The 15,073-nt window shown below is 37.3% G+C and overlaps 1 protein-coding gene across 1 annotated transcript in view; it reads left to right on the top strand.

Annotated features, from left to right (window-relative positions):
* Window positions 1-700: 700 nt before the first annotated feature.
* LOC123540079 (uncharacterized) overlaps window positions 701-15,073 on the top strand; it is a 35,871-nt gene continuing 21,498 nt past the window's right edge. Inside the window, exons 1-7 of the mRNA XM_053526170.1 lie at window positions 701-773; window positions 2,516-2,748; window positions 3,029-3,281; window positions 6,194-6,298; window positions 7,479-7,583; window positions 8,365-9,278; window positions 11,317-12,850. Of these exons, the coding sequence (XP_053382145.1) occupies window positions 2,540-2,748; window positions 3,029-3,281; window positions 6,194-6,298; window positions 7,479-7,583; window positions 8,365-9,278; window positions 11,317-12,850 (3,120 nt within the window). The 5' untranslated portion in view covers window positions 701-773; window positions 2,516-2,539. The remainder of the gene's footprint in view (window positions 774-2,515; window positions 2,749-3,028; window positions 3,282-6,193; window positions 6,299-7,478; window positions 7,584-8,364; window positions 9,279-11,316; window positions 12,851-15,073) is intronic.

The following is a 15,073-nucleotide window of genomic DNA, read 5'->3' as shown; positions in this document are numbered from 1 at the left end:
ATGAGGAGTTACAGGCAATACATCTACAGTTTTGACCATTCCAACAAGACATAAGAGATTTAAATTGATTAAAGTTTGAACAAGTTCTGTAGCTTTCCGGTAGTGAGTTCCACAGCACAGGGGCAGCATACCTAAATGAATTCTTACCAAATTTAGAATTTAGATTTAGATGCACTTTTCTGAACGCCTTTAAATCACAGATGGCATTAACGTACCTCGGATACCATGAGCCATATGCACTTAAGTTTATTACAATTATAATGTTTTCTTAAGAAAAAAATGACAAAAAGCCATTTTGAAAAAAAAAAAATGCAGCTGTGACAATGAGCCATACAGTTTTTTTTTTCCAAAATGGCTTTTTGTCATTTTTTCCCCCTAAGAAAACATTATCATTGTAATAAATTAAGTGCATATGGCTCATGGACCCATACTGTACCCGAGGTACGTTACTGCCACCTGTGCTTTAAATATCTTTAGACCTGTGCCCTACTGTTTTCGTACTTCACTATTTCCTTCCCCTCCATCAATATTTAGCATGATTTAATATGTACTTGTTGGATGTTTGAAGCAACCCGTCTGAAATATTTTTCCATTACAGCTTCTTTTTGTTGTTGGCAAATTCGTGGCTCTGAGGCTGCTGTGCTTCAGAGAAATCTACCCTTACCTATTATCTTTTGAGACTTGTCTGCAAGAGTTGTGTCCCTTACAAAAATCTCCGCCATTTGCTCTCAAAATGTCGGACATTTTGTTGTTTCCGGTTTGGTAAAAGTGTGGTTAGTAAGGCTTTTTATTGTGCCCTATTAAGGATTGTACTTAATTTTCAGACATATATCTTCTCCTCTAAACCCCTGATGTGGTCATTAGTTGATCTGTCTATGTATGGAATGTTTTCAAGCCGCAAACCATCGTGCTTGCTGACCTAATTAATTTATTTTACTGATAGCCTTAGCCTGCTGGTGGATTGTTATTTTGCCTTTGCGACCAGTTTAGAGCAAGATCAGTCACTGTTTACTATTCAATCAGTAGATTTTCATTGAACACCACATAATAGTGGTAAGTGGCGCTACCTGGTGATGTGTCAAAATAATTTGACGTTCAAATTAATTTTAGAGCTAGTCTAAAATATTAGACATGTACGTGCTAGTTTTACCTTCAACATTCATTTTTTTATTATTTTACATTTCATTTTCAATCTGCATTGTAACGTCTGAAAGGGCCCTAATCAGTAGAATGTAGTAGTCTAAATAATGAGACCTCGGGCAGACCGATTTTACATTTTGATATTTTACGTTGTCTACCTAGAGGTCTCAACCAGAAACAATCAAAACTGTGGTGGAAACTGTGGTCAATTGAAATTACGATTTATCAGTAGTCACGATTTTTCTTTAGCCCTAACTGCTTACCTGTTGTTTTAAATCATAAATAGTAAATAAAAAACATAAGAACAGGACATATTTATCAAGAATTTCTGTTGTAAAAAATTTAAACCTCTAACGTTTCAATCGTCTTCATGTAATGGCGGTCGGAGGCGTGACCAATGAAAACGCTTCGTGTAGTAATGTGTTTACCGGTGATCGGCCATTTTCCAATATGTAGTACACTCGTGTTAAACCTTGGCAATTTTTTAACTGCCATAGTTTGAATTTTTCTCAAAAAATCTCGGTAATATATACATCATTGAAAAGGAAAAATTACAGGCTTTCTATGTATGTATTTCTTTTTTTTTATCCGTTGCATTATTATAACATAATTCCCGCCCAACGGATTCCATTGGGTGTTACTTACGGAAAGAAGAGGACAGTGCTACCACATTCTTTACCTTTTCTGGTTTGTACTCGGAGGCGGATATCGACAAGTCAAAATAATATAACGATATTCAACTCTCGAGTACAATTATTTGGACTATAGAATGTAGCATTTTCTCATACGTAAAATATACGATGTAAGCAGGTTTAAACAAAGAAGTATAAATTACACAGAATGGCAACTGGCTGTAATCTCGCGTGAGCTCGTGTCAGAGCGTGATTCGGCGTTATCTTACTAAAAACAAACATCGGCGAGAATGGCGTTACAATTTGTACCTTTAAAACTACATTTAAAATACATGGTAGCTTCTAAAACAATATTAGTTTAATTTGAAATGGTCTTAAGACACGAAGTACACGTTTTTTTTGCCATCGAAAGAAGCGTGGTCATACGGTGATAATTATTTTACCGATGAATAATTGCTTTCGCATACAAAATGGCGCGTGGAGAAAGCGCCACTTCCGGTAAACCAGATCTCGTTTTTTTGTCACGGGAGGTTGGCGAGATTTGCTCTATATGCCTTTCAAGTTGCCAATCTATTTATTTTTATAGCTCTTTGGTTTAAACAATTTAGTCTACTGCAGTACCGTTATTTATGGGTGCGACTCCTTATGTAGTCACTTTATGTACCAGACACTTTATGTACCACTTTGACACTGTATTATGCAGAATATTACCTTAAAATAATTAACGTAAATTAACATTGCAGGTATTTTAGAAGAACAGGATTTCAATGAAGTTTTCTGATATAACAATGGAACTATCTCCAGTCCAGCTGGCGCAGAGATATGATCGACTCCGGAATGAAGATGTGTACAAGGACGTTACGCTCACGTCCCATAGTAATGCTGTTTCTGCTCATAAGTGTGTGTTGTCAATCGGAAGCCAGTTCTTTAAACTCTTGTTTCAACAAGCACAGAGAAAGAAGGACATGTTTCACAGGTTATTTCAGAACTTTTTTTTTTTTTTTTTTTTTGTTAACCAACACTTAACAGTTAAAGCATCAGATGTATTTTGTCAGACATATAGATATCTCAAAAGTATTTGAATAATAGAGTCATGGAAGTATTAAAGATATAATCTTGACTAATTTATTTTGACTCCTCGGTTTATGAGCTCACCTGAGCACAAAATTTGGATGTGAAAGTCAGCTTAGTAGACCGGTAACATTATAAAACTTTCCTATTATTATTATACTGTACAATTATATTTGTTGTTATAGGTCATCGTTCGAGTTGGTTGGATTGACAGCGGAGGATGCCAGACATCTTGAAGCTGTGATTGACTTCCTGTATAGTGGTGTCATATACATGAATGATGTCAACTTTACGGCAATTATGAAACTTGCCGATTATCTTGCCATTGAAGAGCTATTAGACCTCGGAGAAAAATACCTAGAACAGGGTATAGCAAAAGAAAATTGTCTGAAGGTGTACTTGGATATGAAAAAGACTTTAAATGGAGAGGCTTCAAAGGTGAAACATTAATTGTTTAATTAGTTGTTAACCTTTAGCCTGCTGGCTGCAAGTGATTCTGCCTTTGTGACCAGTGCAGACCAAGACCAGCTTGCACATGTGTGCAGGCAGATCATGGTCTGCACTGTTTGCAATTCAGTCAGTAAATGTGGTACGCCCGAATTGAATGATGGACCAGTCCATTTTAGAAATTTATCAGGGTGAGGGTTAAGGAAGTGGAGCTGTAATGACATTTGAGCCGTGCCATGAGAAAATCAACATAGTGGCTTTGCAACCAACATGGATCCAGACCAGCCTGTGCATCCGTGCAGTCTGGTCAAGATCCATGCTGTTCGCTTTCAAAGTCTACTGCCATTAGAGAAACTGTTAAGTGAACAGCATGGATCCTGACCAGACATGGCACGGCTCATTTGGCAATTTCCAGTTGACTACATAATTATTCTGGTTCGGCATTTTGGCATTCTTTAGACATAATGTAGTTTAACCCAAATGCTGAAGCTTTACGAAACTATGGGGGGTTGTAAGTCTGATCCTTCGATCTTTTAGCAAAATGTTTGTTCTTTATTATGCCCTCTTCAAAGACCAATCCATTTCCGGATCATAACTCAAGAACATTTAGGCCTAGGATCAAGAAAGTTAATGTGGAGGTTGGTCATAACCGGCAGATGATCCCTATTGATTTTGAGGTCTATATGTCAAAGGTCAAGGTCACAGTGACCTGGAACAATTGAACAGTTTCCAGATGATAACTCAAGAATGCTTGGGCCTAAGACCTTTTAAGAACTTTCCATCTCCAGGTTGGTCATTACGAGCAGAAGACCCCTATAGATTTTGAATTCAGTAGGTCAAAGATCAAGGTCACAGTGACTCGAAACAGTTAAATGGTTTCTGGATTAAAACTTGAGAATGCTTGGGTCTAGGATAATGAAGGTTGACAGGGAGGTTGGTTATAAGCAGGAGATGACCTCTATTGATTTTGAGGTTATTAGGTCAAAGGTCAAGGTCATGGTGACCCGGAACAGTTAAATGTTTTCCAGATGATAACTGAAGAACGCTTGGGCCTAGGATCATGAAAGTTAATAGAAAGGTTGTTCATAACCAGCAAATGAACCCTATCAATTTTGAGGCCAGTAGGTCAAAGGTCTAGGTTACAGTGACCCAGAACAGGTAATCTGTTTCAAAAGAAAAGCTTGAGAAGGCTTAAGATTAGGATCATGAAAATTGATAGGGAGGTTTGTCAAATCCAGCAGATGACCGCTGTTGATTCTGAGGTCAGTAGATCAAAGGTCAAGGTCACAGTAACCGGGAAGGGTTAAACTGTTTCCATACAACGATAACTTGAGAAAGCTTGAGCCTAGGATCACGAAACTTGATAGGGAAGTTGATCATGATCAGCAGATGGGCCCTATTGACCTTGAGGTCAGTAGGTCAAGTCACAGTGACTCGGACATTTGGGCCTAGGATCTCGAAACTTAATATGGAGGTCGATCATGACCAGCAGACGACCCCTATTGATTTTTGAGGTCAGTAGGTAAAAAGTCGAGGTCACATTGACCCAGAACAGTAGAACTTCTGTGTACAGTGACTAAATAATCTATGTTTCTTATGTATTTACTGAATGCATCAGTTATTTCAGTTTTATTAAAAGTTTAGTGAAGGTTATCTTTATACTTGAAATAGAAAGAAAACCTTTTAAGAACTTTCCATCTCCAGTAGCAGTCATTTAAGTTAATAAAACAGGTAGAAAAATTCCTAAAAGCGTAGTCATGCTGTTCAGTTTTGGTATCAGAAGCAATTAAGGTATAGACAGGGATATCAGCCCCATTGCAGATGATCAAACAATGGTGTGATTTTGTTGCTGGATAGATGAAAACTGTTGATTCTTGAAAGATCGGACTTAATAAACTGGTTCAGGGCTTTTTCTCCTATAACAGGCTTGCCGATCCAAAAACGTGCTTTAATTTCCCAGTTTTAGGGGATAATTCCAAAAAAATCCCAGTTTCAAACAAAATCTTGCTTGAATTTGATCAATTTCCAACAAAAATGATGTTTGAATTTCCAAAAATTAACAGGCTAGGGCTTCTTCCCCAAAATTGGGAGAAAAGGTCCTGTGATTTGTGTGAACCTCACTGATGTGAGAGCCATTCGTCAGTCATAAAAAATATGTTCAATATAGCTGCTTTAAGAACTTGAACAATCTTAATGTAGAGTTTATTTCGAAAGACAGATATAAATGTACATTCTATTAAGCCAGCAAGGTTTACTTAAGCAGATAGAGCAAAACAATTTGAATCATGATGTGACAGCATGTCTTTAGTTCTATCCCATGTTGAGGATAATAATTGCGTGTTCGGTTTTAACGTCTTTTTCATCAATTTTTCAGTCATATAAACAACAATGTCTTCATGTAGCAGTGAGCACAATGCCCAACTTTATAGTGCTGCCTCACTGGAATATTACGCCAAAGACACGTGGCATGATACCCCACCAAGTCACATTATACTGACAATGGGCTGACCAGTCCTAGCACTCTCCTCTTAATGCTGAGCGCTAAGTGAGGAAGCAACTAGTACCATTTTTTTACGTCTTTGGTATGATGCGGCCAGGGATCAAACCCACGACCTCCCGCACTCAAAGTGGACGCTCCACCACTGGGCTACTGAGAATAATTGTATTCCATGAAAACTATTATCTAGAACAATGACTAAAGTGGGCAATTGTCTGAAGCTTGAGAAAAAAAACAACAGGTCAGTACCGGAATAGAAGCCAGGAACACTGTTTAGGTTAACTGGCTGGTATAGCTACAGTTACAAATCTGAAACAGTGTTATAGACTAAGTGCAGAAACAAATTAATGTATGCTGGTACCCCAGTAAGATATGATATTAAATATGCTGTTTGCTCTGGTTTCAGGGAACCAGTAGTACTGGGAAGATGGATGAATTATTGAAGGTGGTTTGGGCAGCTGTAGAGACAAACTTTTATGAGCACATCATTGATCATCATGAATTTCTTGAGGTAAGCTTTGTGACCACACAGCTTTGATTGTTATGAATTTTTTCAGGGCATCTCATTTTATAGTTTTAATGGATTATTGTAACAGTACTTTGATCTTGGAGAATGTAGTTAACTTGATTGCGTTTTTATGCCCCACTTCAAAGAAGGAGGGTATATTGTTTGGCAGATGCCGGAAGGTTGTCGGTCAGTTGGTCGATATGTAGACCAATCCGTTTCCGGATGATAACTCAAGAATGTTTGGGCCTAGGATCAAGAAAGTTCATAGGGAGGTTGGTCATAACCAGCAGATGACCACTATTGATTTTGAGATCAGTATGTCAAAGGTCAAGGTTACTATGACCCGGAACAGGTAAATCGTTTCCGGGTGATAACTCAAGAATGCTCGGGCCTAGGATCATGAAAGTTGATAGGGAGGTTAGTCAAGACCAGCAGATGACCCCTATTGATTTTTAGGCCTGATGGTAAAAGGTCAAGACCTGGAACAGTTAAATGATTTCCGAATGATAACTCAAAAATGCTTGGGCCTAGGATCGAAAGTTAAGAGGGAGGTTTATCATGACCAGCAGATGACCTCTGTTGATCTTGAGGTCAGTAGGGTGGAGCAGGGAAACTGTTTCTTGATTGTCTTGAGAATGCTTTAGCCTAGGATCGTGAAAGTTGATTGGGAAGCTGATTATGATCTGCAGATGACCCCTATTGATTTTGAGGTCAGTAGGTCAAAGGTCAAGGTCAAGACATGGAACAGTTAAATGGTTTCCAGACAATTACTTAAGAATGCTTGGGCCTAGGATCATGAAAATTGAGGTTGGTCATGACCAGCAGATGACCCTATTGATTTTGAGACCAGAGGTCAAGGTCACAGTGACCTAGCACAGTTCAGCTGTTTCTGGATGATAACTTGAGAATGCTTGGGCGTAGGATTGTGAAAGTTGATAGGTAGGTTATTCATGACCAGCAGATGACCCCTGATGATGTTGAGGTCAGTAGGTCAAAGGTCACAGTGACCCAGAAGGTAACATTTACTCAGAACAGTAGAACTTTTGTATACAATGACTAAATAATTTCTGTTTCTTGTGCAATTACTGAATGCATCATGGGTTGGGGGTGGGGTGGGGGGTGCGGCATTTCATGTTCTACGAGCTTTTGTTATACAGATAGTAAAACAACTCTTTATTCACAGGTGATGCCAGAAGAAATAGAGGAGCTGTTGATAAAGGACTTTTTGCTACAGAAAGTTCTGAACTTGGCTGTCAGATGGATGAAAACATGGCCTCTTGGATTCACAGTATGTTGGATTCTTTATTTGCAGAAATGAGCATACATTTAGATTGAATCAAATTTTTGTGCCATCTTTGAAAAAGATGGTATTATGGACTAGTTTTATTTCAAGAGTATAAAATTTCAGGGCTTGGACAAAAATGACTATTGCAAGGGGTTCAGAATTTGTAGAGTTTAACTTTCAAAGATAAAATTGTGTGGTTTGACAAATGGAGGAAATCAACCAATTTCCAAACAAATTAGTCCCCCCATTAAATATCCATTATTTCGTAGTATAGGCTACATTGTACTTTGCCGGGAACAGTAACTGTTGTGTATGATCAAAAGTCGTTTTCCTTGATGTGACTTCATTAAGAAAAGATTTGTTAAGTTACCATAATGTTTGTAAAAAAAGGTTGCTCTACTTGTTTGTGAGATGGCTTAGCTGAATAGGGAGAGCTATGGATTGTGGGGTCATGAGTTAGAGCCCTAGGCTAGGTGTGTGTTCTTTGTGATGATTTGATAAAAGACATTATGGCTGAAATCATTTGTCTTCCACGTCTGATTCATGTAGGGAAGTTGGCAGTTACTTGCGGAGAACAGATTTGTACTTAAACAGAATCAAGGAACAGTAGTTAGATTAACTGCCCACCATTACATATGAAATACTGTTGAAAAACAGAGTTAAACCCAAAACAAACAAAAAATTAGTTCTGTTTTAATCAGATAAACACAAAATCTTGTAATATATAAAGATTGTATTCTCTCTGGCCTGTGTTGATTTTCTAACATGCTTTCAACTGTTTCAGTTTGCAGAGAGTTTAGTGAATATATCCTACAATAAACTGAGCACAGCACTGGAGAACGAACTAACAGACAAGTGTATAGGTGATATTGTTAGGTCTGTAAAAGTAATCAAAGAACAGGTTGCATCAAGAACAGTGCCAAAGAGTAACAGAGAAAATATGCTGAAAAAACTAAAGGAAATTCAGAAAGCCTTTGATGAAAATTATGTCGAAAGTGACATAGACGAGGAAGCTGAAATAGGTAAGGATAGTGGTGAAACTAATGCAGATGTCATGGAAACAGATGTTGAAACAGAAAGTAAAGACGCTGTGGGAGATAATGAATATAAGAATGAGAAACTAAAAAATGAAAATCAGAGTAAAGATATTAATAATCAAGGTGTTACTTTGCCTGAAAGTGATGAAGCAAAGTCTGAAATTCAAAGTAATGAAAATAGAGGTAATGTTAATGAAAAAACTAAAGGTTTAGATGAGAATTTAGCAAAGGCTGAGAATGAATGTAAAATAAATGACCAGCATTGTGAAAAACAACACAAAAATGTTAAAGGAAAAACTAAGGGAAATATAATTGACATAGAGCAGGAAGGAACTAATGTTTGTTCGCAAGAGTGTAATGAAAAGTCAAAAAAAGACATGAATGGAACTGATATACATGTAGGTAAAGATAAAAATGAAGAAGATAATGTAGAACCAAATGATAACAGAGAAGGGTGTTTAGGTGATGAAAAGAACAGTAGTGAAAAAAGTGGTTTGGATAAAGCAAAAAATGAAAATTTGGCAGCTGAGTCTAAAGGTGTACCAGAAAGTGCTGAAAATTTGGAACAGAGACCTGAAGACAAAGTTATTGATATACCTGAGAGTATAAGGTTAATTGATAGGAAGAAAATTGATGGAACAGAGGAAGAAATACCAGACAGGTTTGTTTTGAAGATCTTTTGCATGATACTTTGATATAAATGTGCTTTCTTAGTGTGAGGACCATTTCTTAATCAAATCTAATCCATATCTCTTCATACTTCTGGCATTGTGGCCTTTATCAAGAGGTTTGTTTTATGGATACATCATCAGTAAAATGAAAAGAATTATTATTTCTGGGACCTGTCTAATTCTTTAATGAAGTTGGATGTACCAGAAAATCACAAGCCTTGTAGGGGAAACCCTTGGTTAAGTTTTTGCATGTAAGTACATACAGCCATCAATTAAGGGGCATATAGCTTTGATACTTATTTTTTCTTTTTCTAGGTCAATTACCAACCTTTCTGGGTCAAGTCCCATAACTCTGACATGTATTTTGAGCAAATTATGCCCCCTTTTGGACCTAGAAAATTTTGGTTAAAGTTTTACATGCAAGTTAAAGTTACTGTCTCCAAAACTAATGCAGATAATGATTTGAAACTTCACATGTGTCTTCGGGGCTATAAAACTAGTTGATAGCAGCAGGTCCCATTACTCTGACTTTCATTTTGGCCAAATTATGCCCCCTTTTGGACTTGGAAAATTCTGGTTAAAGTTTTGCGTGCAAGTACATACAGCTATTTCTAAAAGGCATAATTATAGATTTGAAACTTATTTTCTCTTTTTCTAGATCAATTACCAACCTCACTGAGTCAAGTCCCATAACTCTGACATGTTTTTTGAGCAAATTATGCCCCCTTTTAGACTTAGAAAATTTTGGTTAAAGTTTTACATGCAAGTTATTATCTCCAAAACTAATGCAGATATTGATTTGAAACTTCACATGTGTCTTCAGGGTTATAAAACTAGTTGATAGCAGCAGGTTTCATAACTCTGACCTTCATTTTGGTCGAATTATGCCCCCTTTTGGACTTAGCAAATTCTGGTTGAAGTTTTGCGTGCAAGTACATACAGCTATTACTAAAAGGCATATAGATTTGAAACTTATTTTTTTCTTTTTCTAGATCAATTACCAACCTCACTGGATCAAGTCCCATAACTCTGGCATGTATTTTGGGCAAATTATGCCTCCCTTTTGGACTTTGAAAATTCTGGTTAAAGTTTTACATCCAAGTTTCTATCTCCAAAACTAATGCAGATATTGAATTGAAACTTCACATGTGCCTTCAGGGTTATAAAACTAGTTAATAGCAGCAAGTCCCATAACTGATATGCATTTTGGTCAAATTATTCCCCCTTTTGAACTTAAAACTCTTTTGATAATTAACCTTTTTGGGTAATATTTTCCTGCTTCTGGGACAATATTTCGAATAGACGAGCTTGGCTGTCTTACGGACTGCTCTTGTTTGCTTGTCTGGACAATAACTTGTTTATTGAGTGTCTTGTACAAACCTCAAAGGTCAAGGTCACACTTAACACTGCAAATTAAGCCTTGTGTGCCCTTTAATTCGAACAGTTTTCAGTTGATCTTCACCAAACTTGACAAAGTTTTTAAGCATAATTAGTCTGGGGTTTCAAGTTATCGCAGTTTATAACCCATTTGAGTTATTGCTTAAAATGTTTTCATTTCAATTATCATAAAATATCACAAAGCCCTCCTGTGCCAATTCCTCATTTTGAATGAGACTAATGCAATTATTTCCCGAATCCTTAAACTTTTACAGATTTTATTTATTAGCTACATGTATGCAGTAAAAATGTTTACGGAAGGCTGAGAAAGTTTTACGCAAAAGTTTTAAAGCTATAAAATGCTTAACATCCCATTATGCTTATCAGGTCATGATCAGACTAGAAGTGAATTTGATTAGCCACAGTTTGCTACTATATTCACTTTAAAGGTCACTTTGTGGGAACAGCAAAAATACTTTTTTGAACAACATACCTGAGTTAACTCTATTTTATAACTATTACAGGTTATAAAATGCTTGAAAAAGTAACTTAAATAGGTTAACATAACTTAAAACAGTAATACCCCAGACTGATGAAACTCAGCATGTTGCCCTATGGGCTTCAACATTCTTGTTTCTTCTGTTTTTTCAGTGTGGATGATGAAGATGTGAAGTCTCCAAAGATGGATACAATGTATGAGGATCAAGTCACTGATTCAAACAGCCATGACGAGACGGAAAGTGGTGCAGTTACATTACATGACAGGGTGGCTGAATGTCTGAAGCTGCAGCGAGTAGTCAAGAAAGAGGATGAAGATGGTGGTTCACATATGACAAAGATTAAACCAACCAAGGGTAAAAGAGGAAGAGGTAGACCTAAGAAATACATTGGTGCTGTTCAGGAAGAGGAGTCAAAAATGAAAGTTGCAACTGTAAGTAGAAATAGTAAAAGAGGGCTGAAAAGGAAAGCGACGGATTCGGAGGTAGGAATATCTGGATCAGAAGTAGACGAAACTGTTGTTAAAGTTGAAGTAGATGGTGATGATGAGGATGAGGATACCGATACTAAAGTAATTGAAACAAAAGAGGAAATGGCTGATGGTACAGAACCTGACTGGGATAAAGATACAAAAAGTGAAGGAGAAGATGATAGCAATGATGAATATACTGAAGATGTTTTTGCAGAAGCTCTAAAGAAAGTGTCTGGAATTGACATGATGAATTCTGGAAGACGTAAAAAAGCAAGAAAAAGAGCACCAAGGAAACCAGGTCATCATGAGTGTGAGGTATGCCAGAAGGTGTATACACAAAAATATCGTCTTACACAGCATATGAATATGCATTTAGGGATTAAACCATACAAATGTGTAGTGTGTATGCAATGTTTTTCGCGTACAGATCATGTGGTCAGGCATATGAGGAGTCAGCATAGTGAATATGACATGTACAAATGTGATCAATGTGACGAAGAATTTGAAAAAGCAAATGAAATGGTAACACATTCAGTAATACATATTCCTCAGAATGATGATGCTGAAAGCAGTAGAGTTGTTACAGTGTTCACAGACGCTGAGAAAGAATATATAAGTATATCTTCTCAGGAATCTGGGAAGCCACAGTACAGCTGCCGCAAATGTAATCAAACTTTCAGAAGACCGTACCAAGCTAGGGAGCATATTAATTTTCATACTGGTGAAAAGCCTTTCAAATGTAGTATTTGTGACGCGGCATATGCAAAGAGGGAAAATCTGGCAGCACATGTTAGAAGTGTGCATCAGGGGAAAAAGGGAGAACACAAATGTCCAAAGTGTCGCAGAACATTTTTGAAAAAAGAAAATTACGACGCTCATTTTGAAAAGTGTGAGCCTAATTATGCGTGCCAACAGTGTCCATTAAAATTTTACAGGAAGACACATTTGGATAATCATACCCCTGTTCATGACCTAACGCCACAACACAAATGCCCTCATTGTGAAAACGCTTATCGTTATCGCAAACATATGTTACGTCACGTCCGCAAGGATCATCTGAACCAGGGGGAGTCGGACATACCCTGTATCTGTGACATTTGTGGAGTGGTTGTGAAAAATAAAGAAGCTCTGTATCGACATAAGAAAGTTCACAAGACCCCGGACAAGGAATGTGATGTGTGTGGGAAGGCATTTAAGGACAACACAACACTCAAGGTAAGTGTCAGCATTAATAAGATTCTATATTGTGAAGGAGCTAGTTGTCTGACATGGGGAAGGTCAGTGGTTCTTCATAAGCATCTCCTAAATCCCATGAGTCAGCAATGTTGGCTCAAGGTCAAGGTCAGATTTTAAGCCATCTATGTTTTGTCTGCTCAGTATCACATAAACCCCTTGAAGAATTTTCATGAAACTTGGGTCAAATGATCACTTCATCAAGATGATTTGCAGAACTCATCAGACCGTCATGTGGGTTCATGGTCAAGGTCACAACTGGAAGTCAAAGTTTTGAGCCTTCCATTTGTGTTGGATCTGTATCTCATTTTTATGAAACTTGGGTAAAATAATCAACTCATTGTAACAATTTGCGGAACTTATGAGTCAACCATGCTGGTTCAAGACTAAGGTTACAACTCAAGATCAGAGGTTTGAACTCAATATCTCCTACACCCCTTGAAGGATTTTCATGGAACTTTGCCCAAAAGACCACAACAAGAAGGTGTGTAGAATTCATGAGACAGCCATGTTGGCTCAAGGTCAAGGTAACAACTCAAGATCAAAGGTTTGAGCCTTCCATTTTGCATCCACTCTGTATCTTTTAAACCTCTTCAAGGATTTTCAAATTCATTGATGTCGTCATACATGGGCTTTAAATTATACTTAACCTTTAGCATGCTGGTGGCAAGTGATTCTGCTCGTATAACCAGTGCAGACCAAGATCAAGCTGCGCTATTCCGTCAGTAAATTCTCAGTGAACTCCCCTTCAAATAATGAATAGTATGGCTTGAATTGAATGATAGACAAGTTCATTTGAGAAATTTAGCAGGCTAAAGGTTAACAATGCCAGTGTTTCTGCTTTTTACCATCAACCCGTTCACCATCCATAACAGTAGTGGAAGATATATCTGTCATTCAGACTGCCTTTATTGTTGTTTTTAGCTCGACTATTCGAAGAATAAGTAGAACTATCCTACTCACCATGGCGTTGGTGTCGGCGTCGGCGTCGGCATCAGCGTCACACCTTGGTTAAGTTTTTCGTACCAGTCCACATTTTGACAAAGTCTTTTGAGATAAAGCTTTGAAACTTTCAACACTTGTTTACCATCATCATGGCCAGTTATAGGCAAGAGCACATAACTCCATCAAGGATTTTGGCTGAATTATGACCCCTTTTGACTTAGAAATCCTGGTTAAGTTTTTCGTACCAGTTCATATTTTGTTAAAGTCTTTTAAGATAAAGCTTTGAAACTTTTAACACTTGTTTTCCATCACCATGGCCAGTTATAGGCAAGAGTACATAACTCCATCAGGGATTTTGGCTGAGTTATGGCCCCTTTTGACTTAGAAATCTTGGTTAAGTTTTTCGTACCAGTTCATATTTAGACAAAGTCTTTTGAGATAAAGCTTTGAAACTTTCAACACCTGTTTACCATTACTATGTCCAGTCATAGGCAAGAGTACATAACTCCATCAAGGATTTTGGCTGAATTATGGCCCGTTTTGACTTAGAAATCTTGGTTAATATTTCGTACCAGTTCTTATTTAGACAAAGTCTTTTGAGATAAAGCTTTGAAACTTTCAACACTTGTTATACCCCCACCAAACATGTTTGAGGGGGGTATATAGGAGTCAGTTTTGTCGCGTCCCGTCGCGTCCCGAAATCTATTATCTCAGTTATTACCAAATGGATTTGATTCAAACTTAAAATACATGTTCCACCTTATCACCCACATCATGTGACACAAGGTGCATAACTCTTGACACCAAGTTTTCATGAATTATGTCCCCTTTTACTTAGAATTTAGGGTTAATTTTGCTGTATTTTCACTCTATCTCAGTTATTACTAAATGGATTTGATTCAAACTTAAAATAGGTGTTCCACCTCATCACCCACATCATGTGACATAAGGTGCATAACTCTGACACCAATTTTTTTTATGAATTATGCCCCTTTTTACTTAGAATTTAAGGTTGATTTTGATGTATTTTCACTATATCTCAGTTACTACTGAATGGATTTGATTCAAACTTAAAATAGATGTTCCACCTCATCACCCACATCATGTGCCCACATCATGTGACACAAGGTGCATAACTCTGACACCAAGTTTTCATGAATTATGTCCCCTTTTACTTAGAATTTAAGGTTAATTTTGTTGTATTTTCACTATATCTCAGTTATTACTAAATGGATTTGATTCAAACTTAAAATAGTTGTT

The sequence above is a fragment of the Mercenaria mercenaria genome, chromosome 16, assembly GCF_021730395.1.
Source record: "Mercenaria mercenaria strain notata chromosome 16, MADL_Memer_1, whole genome shotgun sequence".
Taxonomy (NCBI): domain Eukaryota; kingdom Metazoa; phylum Mollusca; class Bivalvia; order Venerida; family Veneridae; genus Mercenaria; species Mercenaria mercenaria.
The sequence above is the reverse complement of the archived record's forward strand: the minus strand, read 5'-3'. Positions and strand labels throughout refer to the sequence as shown.